Source organism: Lathamus discolor, chromosome 6, assembly GCF_037157495.1.
Source record: "Lathamus discolor isolate bLatDis1 chromosome 6, bLatDis1.hap1, whole genome shotgun sequence".
In the NCBI taxonomy this organism is placed as follows: Eukaryota; Metazoa; Chordata; class Aves; order Psittaciformes; family Psittacidae; genus Lathamus; species Lathamus discolor.
The window spans coordinates 47557008-47577538 of NC_088889.1; the positions used below are offsets into that span (position 1 = coordinate 47557008).

General features: G+C 40.6%; 1 protein-coding gene across 4 annotated transcripts; it reads right to left on the reverse strand.

The window, feature by feature from the left end:
• Positions 1-313: 313 nt before the first annotated feature.
• Positions 314-19997, reverse strand: KATNBL1 (katanin regulatory subunit B1 like 1). Of its 4 annotated transcripts, none has more exons than XM_065686663.1 (10): positions 19891-19997; positions 11320-11447; positions 7435-7475; positions 6791-7070; positions 5291-5409; positions 5055-5105; positions 4879-4968; positions 4253-4342; positions 3744-3837; positions 314-2155 (listed from the first exon to the last, which is right to left on the reverse strand). In XM_065686663.1, exons 2-10 carry the CDS (start codon positions 11431-11433, stop codon positions 2123-2125), a joined length of 912 nt encoding a protein of 303 aa, XP_065542735.1. In that variant the 5' UTR covers positions 11434-11447; positions 19891-19997; the 3' UTR covers positions 314-2122. The 4 variants fall into 4 exon arrangements, with proteins under 4 accessions (XP_065542735.1, XP_065542734.1, XP_065542733.1 ...); XM_065686662.1 differs by lacking the exon at positions 19891-19997 and adding an exon at positions 19776-19884; XM_065686661.1 differs by lacking the exon at positions 19891-19997 and adding an exon at positions 19501-19615.
• Positions 19998-20531: the final 534 nt, after the last annotated feature.

Consider the following 20531-nt stretch of genomic DNA (forward strand, 5'->3'; position numbering starts at 1 on the left):
TCAAGCTGGATTTTTGAATACTAAAGTATTTAACTTTGATCAATTAGAATGATTACTTATTATTACCAGAAATAAATGGCCATTAGTTACTTCATTCTATTAAAAACACCACCCCCCCACCCCACCCCCCCCAAAAAAAAAAAAAACCAAACACCCCAACAAACAGAAGATCTGAGTTTCATCACCTTTTAGGTAATTGCACAAGAATACTGTAGAGTTTCAGCAGCTGCTACCCAAATTATAAAGCTAGTCTTTCTGTTACTTTTACATGTAAGTGCTCAACAGAACAGTAAATACAAGAATGGAATCATACTATAGTTCCTTTAAACTTTTAATTGTCAACAAGGACATCTGAAAAGCAGTAAGTTTTATCTCAAACTCCAAGTGTGAAATATCTCTAATGATACATGAACATTCAAGCAAAAAGATTTGGCTGTGTGTATCTCAAGATTGTCCCACAGAGTTATCCGTTTTGGGATGTCCCAGAACACTTCCCTGTAGCCAATTGCCCTGGGAAGTGCAAAACCTTTGGTGGTTTAAAGAACATTCAAATAACCAAAAGCACCAAATTCTGGTATCTTTTCAGCTGGCCTTTAACAGACAGCAATAATATGTAAATTAAATACAAAACAAAGCAACAGGAGGCCTAAAGCTGTTGACCACTACACATCAGTTAAAAACTAATTTATTTCATCTGTAAAGCAAAAACCACTTGGGGCTATCAAAAGACTCTTGCACATCAATAAAAGTGCAATGCTTAATGCTAGGTATGAAAACAACTCTTGTAAATACTTAGTTTTTTTTTAAGAAGTAGACTGGTGATACATGCTTTGCATGTATTTATGTTTTAAGTGAATAGGTGGCACTTCATAAGTTTTAATTGGAAAAGAATGCTTCCTAGTCATACAATAAAAAGGCAATAGCAAGCCTAAATCAAAACTCTCTCAGAGCTACTAAGCGATAGCTTTTAAATTAAAACAGTACAGGATAGCAAAAGGACAGTAGAAGAGCTTATAGCTGTATTTTCAATGCTATTGTTGGTATAAAATTGCCATCATTGCTCAGGCTAAAACTTGATTAATTTTGCAAAAGCTCTGTCATTTTCTTAAGGAGGTAGTATAAAAAGGGTGCGACTTGCAAAACATGGCCTCGTCTGGCTGTAAACATTTCAAACAATAGACATAAATACCTATGATAAAAAGTACAGTGGAAGAGATTATTCTAGAAATTGTTTTATGAACTTGAAAACAGTAGATACATTTAATATATTTACTTATTTGCATGTACTTTAAATGATACAGAACAAGATTACTATGTTAGAAATTCACACACAATATAAAAACATTTGTTAGACAAAGTCACCATTCTGCTGACATTTGCAATAACTGTTTATCCGAGCTTAACTTCAGGTATTTATAATATTTTTCATACATGAATCTTTGTATATGTGCAATGTTTCATTAACTACACAATGTGAAACCCTGATTTTTGTAGTTTTTCATCACAATCTGAACATAGTAGCTATCTGCATCTTAACACATTGGCTTGTTGAAACACTAGTAATTAAGGCATCTTTGCTGTGTAGTTTCTCAATAGTGCAAACAAAAACTGTCTTTAATAATTTGATTAAAACATAGAAGTAATTGAATATCCTGAAGTTTTTTTTGTGTTTTTTTTGTGGTTTTTTGTTTTTTTTTTTTTTTGTAACTGGAAGATAGTTGTGCATTTTGGAGTTTTCTTGTGAAAGACAGATTTAAAAACTCTTAATGCTGATTGCTTTTGTTGGTTCCTTGTAACTGGTTCAGCTGTCTTGGCTTCATGAGACAGGATAATTCATCTTTTGAGGGATGTTGTAGTAAAATACAGTAGCATTTCAATGAATACCTAGTAACTAAGTGAATCCCAAACGCAGCAAAGGCATACAGTTTTCATAGTGCACTTTCACCTCACTGAAGTAAAAGTTGCTCCTACTAGACATTTTTCCACTTCAATGTGAAGTAGATTGTTATGATGTTAGTGGTTTTATTAAACAGCTTGACAGTTCAGTTCTCTTCCGCCAATATTTCTCAAAAGGCTTTCAGACATAGTACATATTTCACATAAGCCCAGTTTCCCGATCGTGTCAGTGCAGCTGTAATAAATAAGCATTTATATCCTGGAAGGAAAGAAAAACAAAAACCAGGAGAAAGTGTTTGTCACATTACTTGTAGCTGTAACATTGACTGTATGTCTGAGGCAGGGTAACCTACCAGGACCATAATACAAGAGTATTTAGGCCAAATTTCAGAAGTTATCTTCAAGATTACTTTCAATTAATGCTTTTAATGGCATTTCTTTATGTAAAAAAAAGTCTGTAGAACAGTGCAATTAGTTTCCAAAGCACCAATTCAGTTTTTTCCTCTGCTCAATGGATGCACAGGAAAAGAAGTCATTATCATGAGATCTTGTATTTCAAACACGTTTATTAAGAGTGATGTTCCCTCACCATATCCCTCCAGCATATTTGTACTAGTCCTATTGCTCTTGACTTGTTCAGATCACAATCTATCCTGATATACATTAAGAAACAGGCAAACAAACAGGAAGGAAAACAGAATCCCAGAGAAATAAACTGACACTGGCTGTAACTGCTATGTTGATCTACCAGAAGAACTAGGCAGTCTGTATTACAAGCTCCTACTGCTCTACCATTTGGGAGTTAGAACTCAGTTCTGCATGCCTGCTGACTGAAGCTGTAAGATGTTTGTAATTATCCTCATAGAAACATCAGAATTGAAGTAAAGAGGAGCACAGCAGTCCTAGAAGAAATAACTTACTTGGTTGATACATAAAAGTAACAATTCTATGGCTACAGAATTTGTATCTGAAGGATCTTTGCAGAAGCTATAAGCATTCAATCTCTAAGTCCTTCTCAAGTTCACTCAAATCCTGCACATAACCAAGTGTCTGCTTTAAGTCCTTCCCCACTGTCTGCCTTCATCAGGTCCCTCTATGTGGACAGGTTTCTTATTCCACGTAATTCTTAGTGCCCAACCTCAGAAAGCCACGTTAATAGACAGGAGTATCATGAGCAGCAAATCATACATCTACCAGACATCCTCATTATATTACTGATACCACAACATGTTTGCCTTGAGAAAAGCAAATAAGGTTCACTTCAGATGGAGACACTTCTTTGCTATCCACAAACTCATTTAAGTATTAGGCCAGCAATAAGCTTTAAGATTTAGTATCTTGGCACTTGACCCAATCACTTGATGTGCAAATACTAACAGTGCTGGGCTAAGATTCTCCCTTCTGCTTTACACTTACAACAATGGCTATAAAAAAAAATAAAAAAATCACAGAATCAGCTAGGTTGGAAAAGACCTTTAAGATCATCAAGTCCAACCTTTATCCCACGATTGCCAAGTCCACCACTAAACCATGTCACTAAGGGCCTCGTTTACACAGCCTTTGAACACTTCGAGGGACAGTGATTCCACCACTTTCCTAGGCAGCCTGTTCCAATACCTGATCACCCTCTTGGTAAAGACATTTTTCCTAATATCCAGTCTAAACCAAACCTGGCGCAGCTTGAGGCTCTTTGCTCTTGTAAAAATTGTGCAACATGCTTGAGCATTAGTGGAATATAAAGGTGTTTATATCCATCAATAGTTTAGCATAAATAACACCAAACAAGAGTAATACTGCAAGTGATGCAATTGTAACTTCGTTACTAAACACAACTGGAACTGGATTACCTTAGCTATGTTACCAGTATATCCTGGAACCAGTGTCAGATGATTCTGCTGTTCCCATAAACCACTTAATTCTTGTTTTAAAATATGAATATTTCTGAAAAAAAAAAAAGAATGACCACCACTTTATAACATACATACATTTCAGTACTTTCTGACTGAAACACAACTACTACATATAGTCTATATGATATTGCCACAATATAAAAAAAAAAACTTTGATCCAACTTCTACAGCATTTGTATTAACCCCTGATATGACTATATGCTAGATGTATTAAAACCAAAAAACCCCCCCCCCCAAAAAAAACCCATCCCAAAACATGACAAACCTTAAAATTTCCAAACACCACCTGTATCTTAAGAACATAAGTGCTTTTAAGCTTTTACTTTCAAATTGTATTATTTTCCTTTTGTAGAAAAGGTGTGTTCCTACTGATCAAAGTTGAAACAGATTCTGAGATGGAATAAGCTACAAACCCACATTTAAATATTTCCCAACACTATACTCACCCATCCTCTGCCTTTTCTGTATGTGCAGATAGTTCTGACCACCATCTTTTAATGACAGCCTGAAGCCAGTTTAAACCAACTATCACATATCTGTAACAACATATTTTACATATTATGCTTTTCTCCCGTTCTCCAATATCTACAGGTCAGCTAAAGTGTCAAGACAAAACGGTAAGCAACTTAGAATGCAACATGTTTTCTATTCTGGAATATAAATCCAGACAAATTGAAGACAGGCAAGTATTCAAAGTGCTAAACTGAAGCTCACTAAAAAGAAGAAATTCAAATATTTCGCCTGAAAACTTTGCCTTGATTTCACGTTATAAAGCATATTAAAACCCCAGTGCTATTCTGTTTTACTGTTTAGGATAAATAAAATTGCCTAAGGGCAAAACCAGTTCCTGCCAGTACTTAACCTTGCAGAAAAGGGTTTCTGCACCACCAGTTTGCTAAAGGAGAAAGTTTCAGAGGAAAGATTCCCTTCAGGTAGGCATTTCTTTAGAAAAGCAGCTTTGGGAGAAGTGGCAGAGGCAACATAAGTCAGAGGACTAAACACCATTAATGTCTAGGACAGTGCATAGCCAGGAAGTAGAAGTGTTTTGAAAACATCTGAAACTAATACTTACTCTTCATATTTGCTTTTAAGCAGAGATTTCACTAAAGGCAAAAGATCCACACAGCAGCCAACTGAAATAAATGGTTTTTCTTCCTGTAAACTTAAAAAATACAAGATGTTTCAGAAGTGCTTGAACGTCAGAGTGGTTATAGCAGATTCTTATCCCCCACTTCTTTTTGTTTGTACCTCTTTGTAAGCACAGGAAGGCAGTCTACTACTACTCCAAGATCCTGTATCCTAGAATCATTAAGAAAAAAATATCAGAAATGTTACTGGTAAAGCATAGATTGAAGTATATGCTTCAACTATGATTTAAAGAATAAATATAATAAAGTTACAACATTTAAGGAACCCTTAAAAAGTACTACAGCTTATTTGGGATTGTTACTACTTTAAGAATATAGAAGAGACACCTAATTTACCTCACTAAGTAGGTGACCAGTTCATTTATACTCCTTCTTCTCCAAAAGGTTAAAGCTACATTCAGCCTCAGATTCCTGCTGAAAAGAACTTGAGTCATAGTTTCATGGTCCTGAGAAACCTGTATATTTATGAAAATATAAAAGTTTACCACAAGTTTAGTAGCCAGCAACAACACAATAAGCTGCTCTAATATAGTAACTTAGTATATGAAAATATACTTTCCTACCTGTATGCTTTTAGAAATTTAGCTAACAGTGGCCTTAAACCCCCAAAATTTCCCTTAGAAGGCGGCACAAATAAAGACTACTTAACCCACAAGCTACAAGAATAAGGTTTGCAGACACCTAAAGAGAGGTATCTAATGATTAAATACAGCATTCATGAGCATGAACCTATAATTCTCACCAACTTTGAGTACTTTTTACTTACATGTTTACTAATTTTTACACGATTCAGACATAAGTAATTATATGTATTCTGTAATTTCACAGAAAGGGTTCGTTTTTGAAAAAGCTCATTCTTGGAATGAAGTTTAGGTATTTTATTAAAATTCCTTGGACTGGAATAAACACTGCAGAGCCATCCATATTTCAGTCATCTGTGGCCAGTTATCTGGTCTTTAGTTTCTCAGAGGTTAAATCTTTCCCAGTCTTAATTTCTTTACCCTTCTTTTCTTATTCTAGCTATTCTGCTCCTAATTCCTTGAAACCATCAATATGATGGAGTGCAGGAGTGCCAGATTTGTACCTCCAGCCCACTGGACTCTGAACTGTCTCTTCATGGCAGCCGATGTTTACAGTACCATGAAAAGGAAGCATGGTGATAGTCTTCAATCTGATCTTCCCTGCCATGCCTCACTTTAAACACCCGCAAGCCACAATGGGTAACAAGCATCTAAAGTGACAGAAGTGGAAATTTCAACATTAAGGGACTTAAATGGACTACACTGTCACAACACCCATTTCATTTAAATATCTGACCTTTTAGCCAGTTTCAGAAGCCCCACAAATATTCACCGAATTTCATCAAGCGACCTTAACAAGAAATAGTGTCATACAAACTCCTAAGCTAGTTACATACACACTAAACTGACACTATTACTGAAGATGGTTTTATCCTACCTCACCAGCTTATTCCCATTCACACCCCAACACTTTCACACTTCCATAAACATGTGTGAGGCCATGCATCATGCCACATCATGAAACCTCACCAAGTGCAAAGAACGTTTTCCTTTGGAGCTGGTGCAGTTTTAACCCAGACTAGCCTGGAAGATCTGAGCTTCTGTGCTAATCCAAACATGGGGAAAACTGGCAGTACTATTACTGTTGGCAACGGTATTACAATAAACTGATAGATAAAGATGGTAAATCACAAGACCTGAGCCAATCTGTATGTTAAGAAAATTAGTATTGTTGAAAAATTTCACAGCTAACCACACAAAGAAACTACCAGGAATACTTTTATTTTAAACTAAAGTTTCTTTAAACTCTATTTACCTCTGAAAAAAATCCACTGTATTTGGATGAGGGGCCTTCTGTTTGAGATGAGCCAGAGTCGCTAGAATTCAGGAAGCACGTACGACTATTGTGCACTTTTGCTAGCAGATTCTCTGCACAAGCCAGTTCATTTTCTTTATTTGCCATGTCACAGTCCCTAGATTTAGGGAGCTGTTTCTTTCTGTAACAAGGCTTTGGAGTATAGCAATGAACTTTTCTTTTACAATAAACTACTTTGAAAAGAGAGAGGGGACTTGTCACCGTTCTTCCAACTGTTACTCTGCAACAGTAAAGCAGTATTTTAGTGAAGGTTGCTGTAAACCTAAGCAATACTTTCTGTTAAGTTAAAATACATCATTATGAATTCAGTAGTCACCTAGCAGGTTACTTAGAACACATTATCCCCAAGATACTTCTGATCACCCAAACAGTCTGGAAAGTGTAAGAGCTACCACCAACATTTTTTCTTGCTTTTATGAATGCAGAGACTTATTATGGAAGCAGACACAAGAATCAATTGTCAGTAAAATTAAGACCTATCTTTTATCTGTGTCTGTCTGGGTATTGTAATACATTTAAACTGCTTTCTCCTCTGTCACCCTCTCACGTGAAACTCCAGACTCTTCACACCACTGCTCTCCTACCTGTTTGCGTATGAAGCCAGCTGTTTTGGAGATTTCTTACCCTGAGAGAAAGGGATTAGAGAAGAAAAAAGTCCGCATTACTAAAAAGGATCAAACACTCCCATACTTTGTCAAAAAGAAGTGGTCCTGCTTGACCATAGCCTAAGTTTACTACAGATTCCCTCCCTTCCACCCGCTCTTTCTATTCTGCAACTTAAGCACAGCTATGTTAACCTTCTGTAATCTTCAAGTATTTCAGAGTGGCCTAAAGATGGACCCTGCCCCAGCTGTCCTTGGAGCACCATGATCAGCTGTAGGGTATCTTTGGGAAGAGGCGGGATTGTGACATCAGCAATGGATTCTTTAGTTATGAGCAAACTAAACGCCAACATATGAAAAGCCTACTGGAATCTGATGGCAAAACTGCATTACTTGTCGCAAGTATATTTAAAGGTCTGTAATATGCCTGTAAGATGCTAGTATTAGGAAGGATAATAGCAGAACACTTCCCCATCAAAGCACAAGAGGAAAAAAAAACAAAAAAAAAAAAACAAAAACCCAAGACTGCTGTAGACAACACGAGCTTGATTATCCTGAATCCTTCACAGGAAACAGACTAGCATCCTGACACCAGACAGGCTGCATAGAACAGTGGTATCCTATAAGAAAAACAAAATTCATTCAAGGTTGTGCCACACCTTTGAAAATTAAGCAACACAATTTGAAGATGAATTTCTGAAGACTGATTTTTATACAATAGTCTTCAATGTTCTAGAGCTTCATGTAATGAAGATGAGCTTAATTGCGTCATTCTCTTTTTACTGGTAAGAGAAAAAAGTACTAAGATGCTCAAGTTAGAAACACGTATTTTCACATGAACAGGTACTAAGCTCATATACTGCTGGCATTTCAACTTGAAAATTTACATAGAATCACAGAATAGTTAAGGTTGGAAAGGACCTTAAGATCACAGAATCCCAAGGGTTGGAAGGGACCTCAAAAGATCATCTAGTCCAACCCCCCTGCAAGAGCAGGGTAAACTAGAGTAATCAAGTTCATCAAGATCAAAAGATCATCAAGTTCCAACCCCACCGCCAAGGGCAGGAACACCTCACACTAAACCATGCCACCCAAGGCTCTGTCCAACCTGGCCTTGAACACCGCCAGGGATGGAGCATTCACAACTTCCCTGGGCAACCCATTCCAGTGCCTCACCACCCCAACAGTAAAGAACTTCTTCCTTATATCCAATCTAAAATTCCCCTGTTTAAGTTTTAACCCCTTACCCCTTGTCCTATCACTACATCCTTATAGGCCCCTTTCAGATACTGGAAGGCTGCTATAAGGTCTCCACGCAGCCTTCTCTTCTCCAGGCTGAACAGACCCAGCTTTCTCAGCCTGTCTTCATATGGGAGGTGCTCCAGTCCCCTGATCATCCTCGTGGCCCTCCTCTGGACTTGTTCCAACAGTTCCATGTCCTTTTTATGTTGAGGACACCAGAACTGCACACAATACTCCAGGTGAGGTCTCAGGAGAGCAGAGCAGAGGGGCAGGATCACCTCTTTCGACCTGCTGGCCATGCTCCTTCTGATGCAGCCCCAGGATAAGGTTGGCTTTCTGGGCTGCGAGTACACACTGAAGCCAGCTTATGTTCATTTTCTCATCGACCAGCACCCCCAGGTCCTTCTCCACAAGGCTGCTCTGAATCTCTTCTTTGCCCAACCTGTAGCTGTGCCTGGGAATGCTCAACTCAGGTGTAGGATCTTGCACTTGTCATGGTTGAACTTCATGAGGTTAGCATCAGCCCACCTCACAAGCGTGTCAAGGTCCCTCTGGATGGCATTCTTTCCCTTCAGCGTATCAGTGTCATCGGCAAACTTGCTGAGGGCGCACTCAATCCCACTTTCCATGTCACCGACAAAAATGTTGAACACGACCGGTCCCAACACCGATCCCTGAGGGACACCACTCGTTACCGGTCTCCAGCTGGACATTGAGCCATTGACCACAACTCTCTGTGTGCGGCCATCCAGCCAGTTCTTTATCCACCGAGTGGTCCATCCATCAAATTGATGTTTCTCCAATTTGGAGACAAGGATGTCGTGTGGGACAGTGTCGAACGTTTTGCACAAGTCCAGGTAGATGACATCAACTGCTTTACTCTTGTCCATCAGTTCCGTAGCCCCATCATAGAAGGCCACCAAATTGGTCAGGCAGGATTTCCCCTTAGTGAAGCCATGCTGGCTGTCACCAAGCACCTTGTTGTTTTTTGTGTGCCTTAGCATGCCTTCCAGGAGAATGTGCTCCAAGATTTTGCCAGGCACAGAGGCGAGACTGACTGGTTTGTAATTCCCTGGGTCATTCATTTTCCCCTTCTTGAACATGGGGGTTATATTTCCCTTTTTCCAGTCATTGGGAACTTCACCTGACTGCCACGATTTTTCAAATATGATGGCCAGTGGCTTAGCAACTTCATTTCCAGCTCCTTTAGGACCCGCACATGGATTTCATCAGGTTCCATGGACTTGTGTACATTCAGGTTCTTAAGATGGTCTCGAACCAGATCCTCTCCTGCAGTGGACCTAGGGTCTTCATTCTCACAGTCCCTGCATCTGCCTTCCAAGACTTGGGTGGATGTCTTGGTGGACATGACTCTTTACATTTATGCTGTGCACATCAGCAAAACAATGCTATGATCTTAACACCAACTGAAAATCATGTGGGTTTTAATACATAATTTCAGTAAGCAAACAGAGGATATTGGCATCTTTACCACTGTTTGAAGCAATCTTGCAGTAAGTTTACTTCCCTAATGCTTCCTCCATGCTCTGCTGCCTTACTCTTCAGCCAGTAACACAGGTAAGAGGTTTAAGAAATTGTTCTGATTAGCAAAAATCCAGTGAAAGCGTATGTGTTGCTAGACAATGTGGTAGATCCAGCTATACGATAATACAAAGACAGGTCCATTTCGATGCAGGTATTCCACCTACCCCACCTCTTACCTGTGCCATGTAGCTCTCCTGGCAAGAGAGAACTTTTTGATGGTAGAATTCCTCTACTGTAACAGTTCTTAAATAGACTGCAGAGTAGGCATGAGTAAAACCATATCAGCACCTGCTGCTCACATGGATGATACAATGCCTGTAATTGTGTAGTCTGTTCAGTGATGGCCTATCACAGAATCTTGGAACAGTCTGGGTTGGAATGGATCTTCAAAGGTCATCTAGTCCAACCCTCCTGCAGTAAGCAGGGACCTCTTCAACTAGATCAGGTTACCCAGAAACACATCCAGCCTGGCAATGTCTCCAGGGGTGGCACATCCACCACCTCTCTGGGCAACCTATGCCAGTATTTTACCATCCTCATTGTAAAGAAATTTTTCCTAACATCCAGCCTGAATCTCCCCTCTTTCAGTTTAAAACCAAACCCCCTTGCTGTATCACAACAGACCCTGCTGAAAAGTCTACGTATTACAATGTATAGTTTTCATAATATAATTGCTGTTAAAGCTGAAGTTCTCTTGCACATCTAAACATGAAATACCCAATAGAATCATAGAATCAACCAGGTTGGAAAAGACCTTTAAGATCGTCGAGTCCAACATCTACCCCAGCACTGCCAAGGCCATGACTAGCCCATGACATTGAGGGCCTTGTATATGTGGTTTGTGGACACTTCCAGGGATGGCGACTCCACCACTGACCTGCACAGCCTGTTCCAATGCCTGACCACCCTTTGGGGAAAGAAATTTTCCTAATCTCCATTTAAACCTCCCCTGGTGCAGCTTGATAATGCTGTGCTTCTAGTTTTAGACTGCTCAGAATCATGAACTTGTTTGAATGTTTACTTCAGTTTCATCTGAGGACATAAAAAAACCCCAACAACTCACAAACACAAAGAGCTTACCTCCTTCATGATCTTTTTAGTGGAAGAAGAGATTCTTTTCCTGGGGAGCTCAATGGGATGACCTTCGATATGCAATATTTTCTGTTTTCTAACATTGTGGGCTTCAGATGCCATAATCTCTCAAATCCCTGTTTTCAAGGGAAAGATACTTAGTTATGTCGTCTAAAACTTTCAGTCAACTTTCTTCAAATACAGGTGGCAAAACAGTTAAAGTTCAACTATTCACAAGACGTTCCATCTAAATAACCCAAGACATCCCTCAGCAAATGGCAGCTAGATCATTAGTAATATACTGATGAGCACTTCAAAATTCCTATTTAGTTTTCAGCCCCTCCCGAAGAAATAGAGGTAGAGAGTCTGTTTTCAATCCAGCTTAGTACACCTGCGCTGAGTGGGTGTCATACAGACAAGAATTCAAGTAAAGGAAAAGGCAATTTAGGAGACTCCTCCACATTCCACACTATGAATTTCATCTGCAACCTAGAGGGGAAAATAAAAATAAAAAAATAAAAAAAAAAAATCCCACAAATGTTTCCAAGTGGGAAAAGGCAGCTAAATAAAAATAATCCCTGGGTTTTTTTTGGGGGGAAGAAGGCAAAATTTATCAGAATAACAAAGGTAAAAAAAAAATTGAAGTGAAAGACCTCCCTGTAATTTATTGGCAAATCCACTCCCCTGCCCATTTTTCTCTGCATATAACTGGCTATTTTCGTATTTAAAAAATTAAAGTCTTTATTCTACAGTTAACCAATACTAAAAAATCTAAGGGACTCTGCCTTGAAGTATGCAAATATTTCTACAAGAATCAAACGCAAGACTTAAACACTTGCACATATGGTTTTACAATGTTTTTAGTGATTCAGACAAGACACTGCTTGAGACTGGATTAAAGAACTATATTATGTTTTAGCGTGAAAATGTTCTAGCAAGACACGCTACCTTGCTTTTAAAAGGCCATCTCTTTTCTCCAATTTTATTGGTTTTTCCCCCTAGGTGGCAAAACTCTGGTCTCAACATGAATGTCCCAATTTCTCCCCTCCACCTTTAGTACCAACAGTCCTATTTCCTCTATGTAGCAGATTTATCCCACATTAAGAACTTCAGTATATCAAAGACTAAGACACTTAGCAGTGGAAAAAGCCAGATGGGAAACAGCCTACTAGCCACAGAAGACTTGTCAATGCAGTAGCTAAAGGCCATCAAATGAGACAAACAGGTGACAGGCTCAAAACAAACTAGGTGTATTCACATAATGCATATTTCATTCCATATTGTAGGACACAGCGGAAGCAAGAAATAAATCACCGAAAACCCAAACCCACCTTCAAATGCTTCAGATCTCTTTAGAACAGGATCAGTTATAGAAGAACTACAGTAACATCAAAAGCCCTTATCCTGCAAGGTGGGAACATGGAGTCCTCAGGCCAAGGATTTCACGCACTGCAAATGGCAGCATTTAGGGCAAGACTTCTAACAGTTTGTGATCCATACTTCTCCAGATACAAAGCTGGCTTAAAACTAGTGCATTAACTTGATTGACTCTTTTCCTGCATACTGTGGGATGGTGACAGAACAATTGCCAGCCTGTGAGCTCTCAACACTTCCAAGGCTTCCAGGCACCAGGCTTATAAATAAATAGTTGTTTGGTTTTTTTTTTTCCTTCCCGGGAGTTTAGGAGAAATTACAAGAATAAACCATTCCTCTGCTTATCAGACTCATTAAAAACATTATTTGGCCTCAAAATGGACAGTACATTAAAATTTGAACTTAGAGCACAACACAAAGGCAAACAACTGAACTTCTAAAGAGAAGTCCACTGTAACAGCCCTAAAAACCAAACAAATCCAGCCTTATATTCAGGTTAATGCTGCAGGCAGAAAGCTAGGAGGACTTGGAAAAAAAACAGCTGAGGGCAAAGCAGTGAACTCCAGGAGAATAGCAAGGATAATCTGCAAACCTGCAATGCAGTCACCAGAGCTAAACCCCACAGAATCACCCCATCAGATGGTAAAAACAAATAAATAAATAAATTCCATGATCTCTGTTCCTGAAGGATAACTTTCACAATTGATTCCATGACACACCGACAGCTTACAACTCTTCATGCAAATTCATGACCCCTCCTTATGTACTTGTTAAATAAATGATCTCAAACTGTCCTCCTCTTTCATGCTACGCAGTAAGCAAAAGTCTTATCTCCAATATACAAGACAGTGCTGTTAAACTAGAATGTTTTTTACTTAATAGAAGTATAAAATTTCTGAAGGCTAGAAAGAAATGCCTTACCAAGGAAACTCAACTAGCATACCAGTGTTTAATACTGGGCTCTAAAGAGTCTCAGATGACATCTCAAAATACCCAAATTGGAGGTATCTGAACTATCCTGGAGGAAAGAAAACACCCTACAAAGAGTTGAATGTGTTCAACAGAAATGAAGATAAGGACACACTTTGCCAAATTTGATTTAAGAACATAATGCTGCCTAGCCTCCCAGCTGAAACAGGAAAAGACAACAAAACTATCAATCCTTTCTTTAAAGATTGGGAACAGAAACCCAGAAGGCTAACAGATAATCAGATATAAAGGAACATCAGATGAAGTGAAATCCTTATGTCTGTGTTCACTGTCCTACAGAGAGGTTTCCATAGCTTAAGCTGTTTTGTGAGAGTCTTTGATGATCCAGAAGCAACTGTGAATATAAGAAGTAATGAAATAGCTGCATTGTTAAGTAAGATGCAGAACCTCTCTGAGCTGACAAAGCACCTAAAGAAATCATGTGTGGAAAATAGTATTTAAAGACAGCATCAAGGAAGATCCAGACTGTCATCTCTGCCGTGCAAATTAGTTAACAATGTAAATTAAGAATAGAATTACTGGACACAAGCAAATAATATATTGGGAAACATTCAACCTGGCTGTTGTGAAGGCAAGTCATGCCCTGGCAAAATTAGGTACAACATGGGTAAAGGAGAACTAAATGATAAAAATCTACCTGGGAGTCCAAAAAGCTTTAAAAAGTCCCTCAGGTAAAACTCCTGAGGAAACTAAGCAACCAAGTGATAAGAGAGAAAGACCTTGCATGGACAAATAGTTAAGAAAGTCATAAACAATCTAAACAGTTCCCACATTGAAGGAGGCCTCAGCAGGTATCCCGCAGAAAATCTACATTGGTTTATGCTGTTCAATATATTCATAGATTACATCTCAAAGGGGATGAGTAACTGATGTTGACAATACAAAGTTATATTAGACACTGAAGATGAGGGCTAACTGAAGAATTAAAGGACTGTGATTTACAATAAGAAGCAGCAATGATTATAGATTAATATAAAACAAAGCCTATGTGCCTGCAGGCACAGGAAATTCTGGGTTCTCATACAGAATCACAAGCTGTGAGCTAATAATTGCCACCCACAACAAGATATATGACAGTTTATTTTAGATAATTTGGATTGCTTGCTGCACCATACGGATCAATAGTTAGAAAAATAAACAGAACTAATTTGTGCTTGTATTTCAGATACTAAGTGCAGGTTTAGTATTCTTCCCTTAATAAAATAAAAACACCCCAACCCACCACAAGACAACAAAACAACTCAGAACACTTTTAAGTAAAAAACAACAGAAAACAAACAAAAAATCACACCAAAAACCCCACAAAAAAACCCCAAAAAAACCAAAAACCAAAACAAAAAAACCCCAACCAAAACACACAAACAAACAAAAACATCAGACAAAGTTAAAAGTAGTATGAAACACTTTCCATACAGTCAACAACTGAATAGACCAGGACTTCCCAGTCTGGAAAGAAGGCTACCTATAGCAGAGAGGGGAAAGAAGACAAAGGTCTCTAAAAATGAATAGCTTGGAATAGTTGCATAGAAATTGTTCATTGTTTTGCCCAGTGTAAGAATGAAGGGTCAAAAGCTGAAGGTAGGTTCAAAACTTACAAAAGGGGGTGGATCTTCATGCATATTATAATCGACCTGAACCTGCCACATGATGCTGCAAACCCAAATGTTTACATAGGTTCCAGGGTAGATTGTGCAAATTCATTAAAAAAAGATTAAAGACTGTGATTAAATATGATTAAATACAGAAACACAACCTGGGTAGTAGCCCAGAGACAGAGCAGAACACAAGCAAAACAATCTGGCATATCTAAATCTAATGCTGCTATACCAAACCTAGTCCATCTCTCAAGAAACTTGCTTCCAAAGACTTAGTAACACATGATAAAATGATAGCTGGCCAGGCACTTTACAGGGTTTTTCACAACTTTTATCTCCTATCTGCTATAAGGTATCATTACCTAGAGATAGCTAAATAGACACTATCACCCACTGTCATTTTGGGATATATGCAGAGTATTTTTAAACTGCCATTAGATACTAATTTGTGCAGGATCTAATACTCTACACTTTAACATCTTGCATTCTTTGACTATTTCCTTATGATAAGCACAGCTGGTTGTATTTGTTCAGAACAATATGTCATGCAGCTCATTAAGGCCAATGCAATCCCTTCCTTTACAAATTTTAAAAAGAAAAGGATAGAATGCAAGTCCTTTCAGCTCTGCCTCAGCCCTTCATCACACAAGCCCAAACTGTTTTACAACTGTAACAAAGTACACTGCAATTATGAATGGAGACACATAATTTTATTAAGATGATGGGTTCACATTCCACCAATTTCAGCCGTTCCACAGGTGACTTCTCATGGCAAATGCCAACCCTCCTTCCTCCTCATTTATTCTCTTCAATTTTCAGGAAACAAGCCTAGAGTAACAGCAGCCACATATCCTGATAAGTAAGCTCATTTGTGTCCACATCCAATAGACAGTACCTATGCAAAGTTTTCTTGATGGCTCCGCTGCTGTTTCCTCTGATCTCCCCCAGATGCAATACAACTACCAGAATCAAGCAAAGAAAGCCATACTAAAAGGCTTTCAAGTGTGTATCTATCGAAGGCAAGTATTAACAGCTCCACCACTCCCTCCCATCATCCCAAATTCTGGGCACGGCCCCCAGAAAGGGACAAACTTTTCTTCATGTTACGTAATCTACACATGTATTAACATAACATCTATTTCTTACAGAACACACACCACAATACTTTGCAGGACAGCAAAGCATATGTAACATAGCTAGGTATCTTAAGTCACTGACACTACCCTTTAAAACATTCCTTCCATCCAACACTTTGCCCAAATTCTTAACAACTTTTTTTTCCTGTAGCACCCTATGTACACTAGCCATTGCAGATGTTCCCAATTTCCCACCCCCCGCTTAAATCAAGTGCGAGTTCAAGGGTGACAGTATTACACTCAGATGAATTAACTGTTTCTCTCTAAGAAGGGGAGTTCATACTTTGAAAGTTTTCAAAGTACGTATACATCAGGGAACTAATAATGGTCAACTAACTTTCCTAGTCATTATCAGATTTAAAATGTTTATGAGAAACTTCCAATAATGGTTATTCCACATTTATTTCCAAAAGGGTAATCTGTCTACAAAAATAAATTGGAACTATGTCATGATGCAGAAGTGATTCTGTAAGCTTGGCATAATTTCCTTTCATTTTAACTCTGACAAATGTTAACAGAATCCATCTGTCTCTCAGTTTTAGATGGCTTCTACATCGCTCGAATATGAAACAGTTTGAGTAAAAAAAAAAAAAACAAAAAAAACCACAATCCATCTCCTGGTTTAGGAATTTATGCTGACAGTTCACTGGATGTAAAATACTGAATTCTCTTAAAAACAAACTGGAGGTAAAAATTCCAAGGAGCATGTAAATGCAAAAGTTTTCTGCAACACTATAAAAAGCGTGTCTTCAGTGCCAGCAGGACACAATATTTTAATGTGCCATACCTGTCAGGCCATTTGTTACAGTTAGAAGTTTCATGTGTGGCCCAAAATTAGAGGAATTTTATTAAATTTGCCTTAAAGACAAATCTTATATGAGTAACTAGTTATGGTAAGTTAGCTTATTCCTACAATTTAAGCTAACTTTCATATTACTCTTACATATGGAATCTGTATGTGTCAGTCTGGCACAAGCAGTCACCAAGAACCTTTAAAGATGACCACAACTCAGATTTGGTTAAGTTTATTGAGTATGAATCCAGGTGTGAGTTAGCTCTCCTTGTAGGGCCAGCCTAAAGGTCTAATAAACGAACTTTATCCAGCTTCTGTAAAAAAATAAATTTTAGAAAAAAGTTAAATAAACCAGTATTCAGTTTTCTGCATCTGGATGTACCATTTACAGATATTTTAAGCTGCCATAAAGTAACGTTAGTTGTCAGTGACTTAGTCTTTTCTGAAGTCATCCTTCACTAATGAAAAGATACTTTTGTCTGTGGATTTTCACTTACGAACACCCAACTAATAGTTACATTGGAAAAATTCCATTACTGACATTATCTGAGAGTTGTTATACAGGAAATAAAATTCCAATACACTGCAGCTTCCCCATTAGTATTTGACATCAGCTTTAAAAAACTACTCAATTTTTTTCCTATTCATTGCTCAAACCAAAGAGCTTCAAAAACCTACAACAAAAGTTTTTAATTCAAACCTAGAGAAAGACATGTTGGAAAACCCCTTAAGTTCTAAACTAAGTGGAGGCATGGGTACCAACCTCATCCCGACCTGACTAAACACCGTCTGTGACTATATCTGACATAGCTTGGGATCATACCATTTTCTAATGTTACCCTCAAATACAAGGTAGCTCATTTATAGCATTTAAAAAGACTTCTTAATTCATATTCAAGCATCTTATCCTGGGACCAACATACAAAACTGTTAAAAATATTCCAATGGAAACACATCAGAAAAAGAAGTATCACAACTGGGCAAAAGAGAATGTCCGCAAAACTAGAATGACACATATATAGCAGTATAACCACATGTAATTTTTTTATATATACAGAAATAATATTATGGTATTTTATATAAGATATTATAATAAAATTCTGAGTTATAAAGTTTATGAACTCAAACCAATGGTAACTTGAGTTTGATGAAATGATATTACAGAAATTTTAAACAAAATTCTATACACTGATAATAAGAAATTAAAGTGACAGGTTTTGACTGGAACAATCTGTTCTTTCTAATCAGCAAGGCCAAAGAGGCACTAACTTGCCTTTTCTTACGCTTTAATTCTATTAAACATGGCTACCTTGTATTTCCTTCCCTGAGTATAGCCCAAGAACAGAAGGAACAAAACCCCTGAGGAGTGGGAAAAGCAAAATACATGTTCCAAAAAGAGATGGAAGAAAGCTGGTTTTAAGCAAACTGACTTACTTAATCTTGCTGCAAAGCACAGCATGTTACAAAAGCAGCAACAAAAACTTCCTAAAGCTACCTCCCAGTCGCTCTCCTTAACAGACCTCACTATTCAGAATTTCTTCATTTTAGTTCTACATTAAACAGCACACAAACTACTCCAGCACTGCAGCTGAGGAAAGAGCTTGAAGGCTTTTTAACAAAGCAATTAATACAGGATCTGATCTTCAAGCGTCTGAAGATTTCCTCCCTCCTCTCCCCCCTCCCCGGAATCTGTCACGCCCAGGGAATAAAATCCCTGAGGCCTCACACCCAGCCTGTTATCTTCCCCTTCGGTAGCACTAGAACCTTTCCTGCTTTCCTTACACTGGCCCACCGTTGCACACACTTGCTTTTGAGTTGTGGCGGATGACAGCACTTCAGAAAAAGACAAAATCACCAGAACTCGCCCGCTGGAGACGCAAGTACCGAACAGCCGTGCCACAGGCCGGCCGGTGCGACTGCAGATGTCCCTGCACTGGCCAGCCAACATCCCCGCGATGCCGGCAGCGCACGCAAGTGTGTCGGGTTAGGGCCGCCGCGGCAGCGGGAGGCAGACCTGCTCCCCGCCAGCGGCCAGCCCGCAACCCCGAGCCCATACTCCAGGCGGGGCGCCCCGGGGCAGCACCTGGCCCCGGCGAGGCAGAGCGCGGCCTGGGCCGCCCCGTCCGCCCCGCTGCCCCAGAGCCAGCGGGGAGGCGCAAGGCCTCGCCGAGGATTACCTCGCTCCCGGCTTCTCAGCGGCCGGAGACGCGCCCCCCGCTAGGGAGGGTCTCTGCCCGCTGCCGTGCTCCAAGCGCCAGCTTCCTCGGCCGCTGCCCTGTGAGCCTCGCACCCCATCACTCACCCGCTGCTCATCGTACCGGGCTGACCCGCGCCCAGCGGGAGAGAAAGCCACGAACACCGCTACCACCGCGACCCGACACCCCGAGCCTGCGCCATTCAAACGGCGCCGCGCTGCATGCCGGGCCGGGCCGGGCCGCGCCACGCCCCGCTGCCCGCGCGGGCATGCGGCGCCCTCTGCCGACCACGCCGCCCCCTCCCGGCAGCCGGGGGCGCGTCCGGCGCCGCTGCCGCAGAGCCCGCCGCAGCGCGCACCCCGCTCCGCCCCGCCCCGCCTGCCTGCTGTGGCGGCGCGCACGGCGCGGCGGTGGGGCCGCTGCTCCCTGTGCAGCCAGGTGGCTCTTCCGGGCGGGCCGCCTGCGTCCTGGCGCACAGGCTGCCGCAGCCGCCTTACCATGGGCCTCACCCGGCCCTCCCGCCTGGCGGCCTGCCCTGGCTGTCTGCCCGGCCGGGCCGGGCCGAGCCGCGCCCCGGGGCAGTCGGCGCGCTCCGCTGACCCCTGCCGGCCTGGTCCAGGTTCTCGTCGGAAAAAGCTGTTCCCCCCCGCAACCCGCCTGCGTGGAGCGGAGCCTCTTGAGGCCGCGGCGGTGCTCAGCCGGCAGCCTCGCTGCCCCGACCGCGCCCGGTCCCGCAGGGCTCGCGGTGCGGAAGCACCCGCTGCTGCTGAGCGCGGGGATCGTTCCAGCTGGGTGCTGCGCAGCGTACAGGAAAGTTGCTGCTGTCTCGTTATCCCTGAATGCCTGTATTGTACCGGGGGCCTCTGAGCCCCCGCTCCACAGCGTGTTTGTAGGCTGCTAATGACGAAGCGCGGTTACGAGTGTGCGATGTTTCAACTGGCTGACAAACCCACTCTAGTTCCAGCTTATAGCTGAGTGTGGGCAGCTCTATAGTGTTCCTGAGGCCTGAGTGACATTAAAATTCTCCCTTTGATCTAGATTAACATTTTAGAACACACCTAAAGCCAGGGGGAAGAATGGCTTGTTTTAGTGATAAATGGAGGGAAAGGTGAGGTTCATTCCACATCTCCCCTCACTT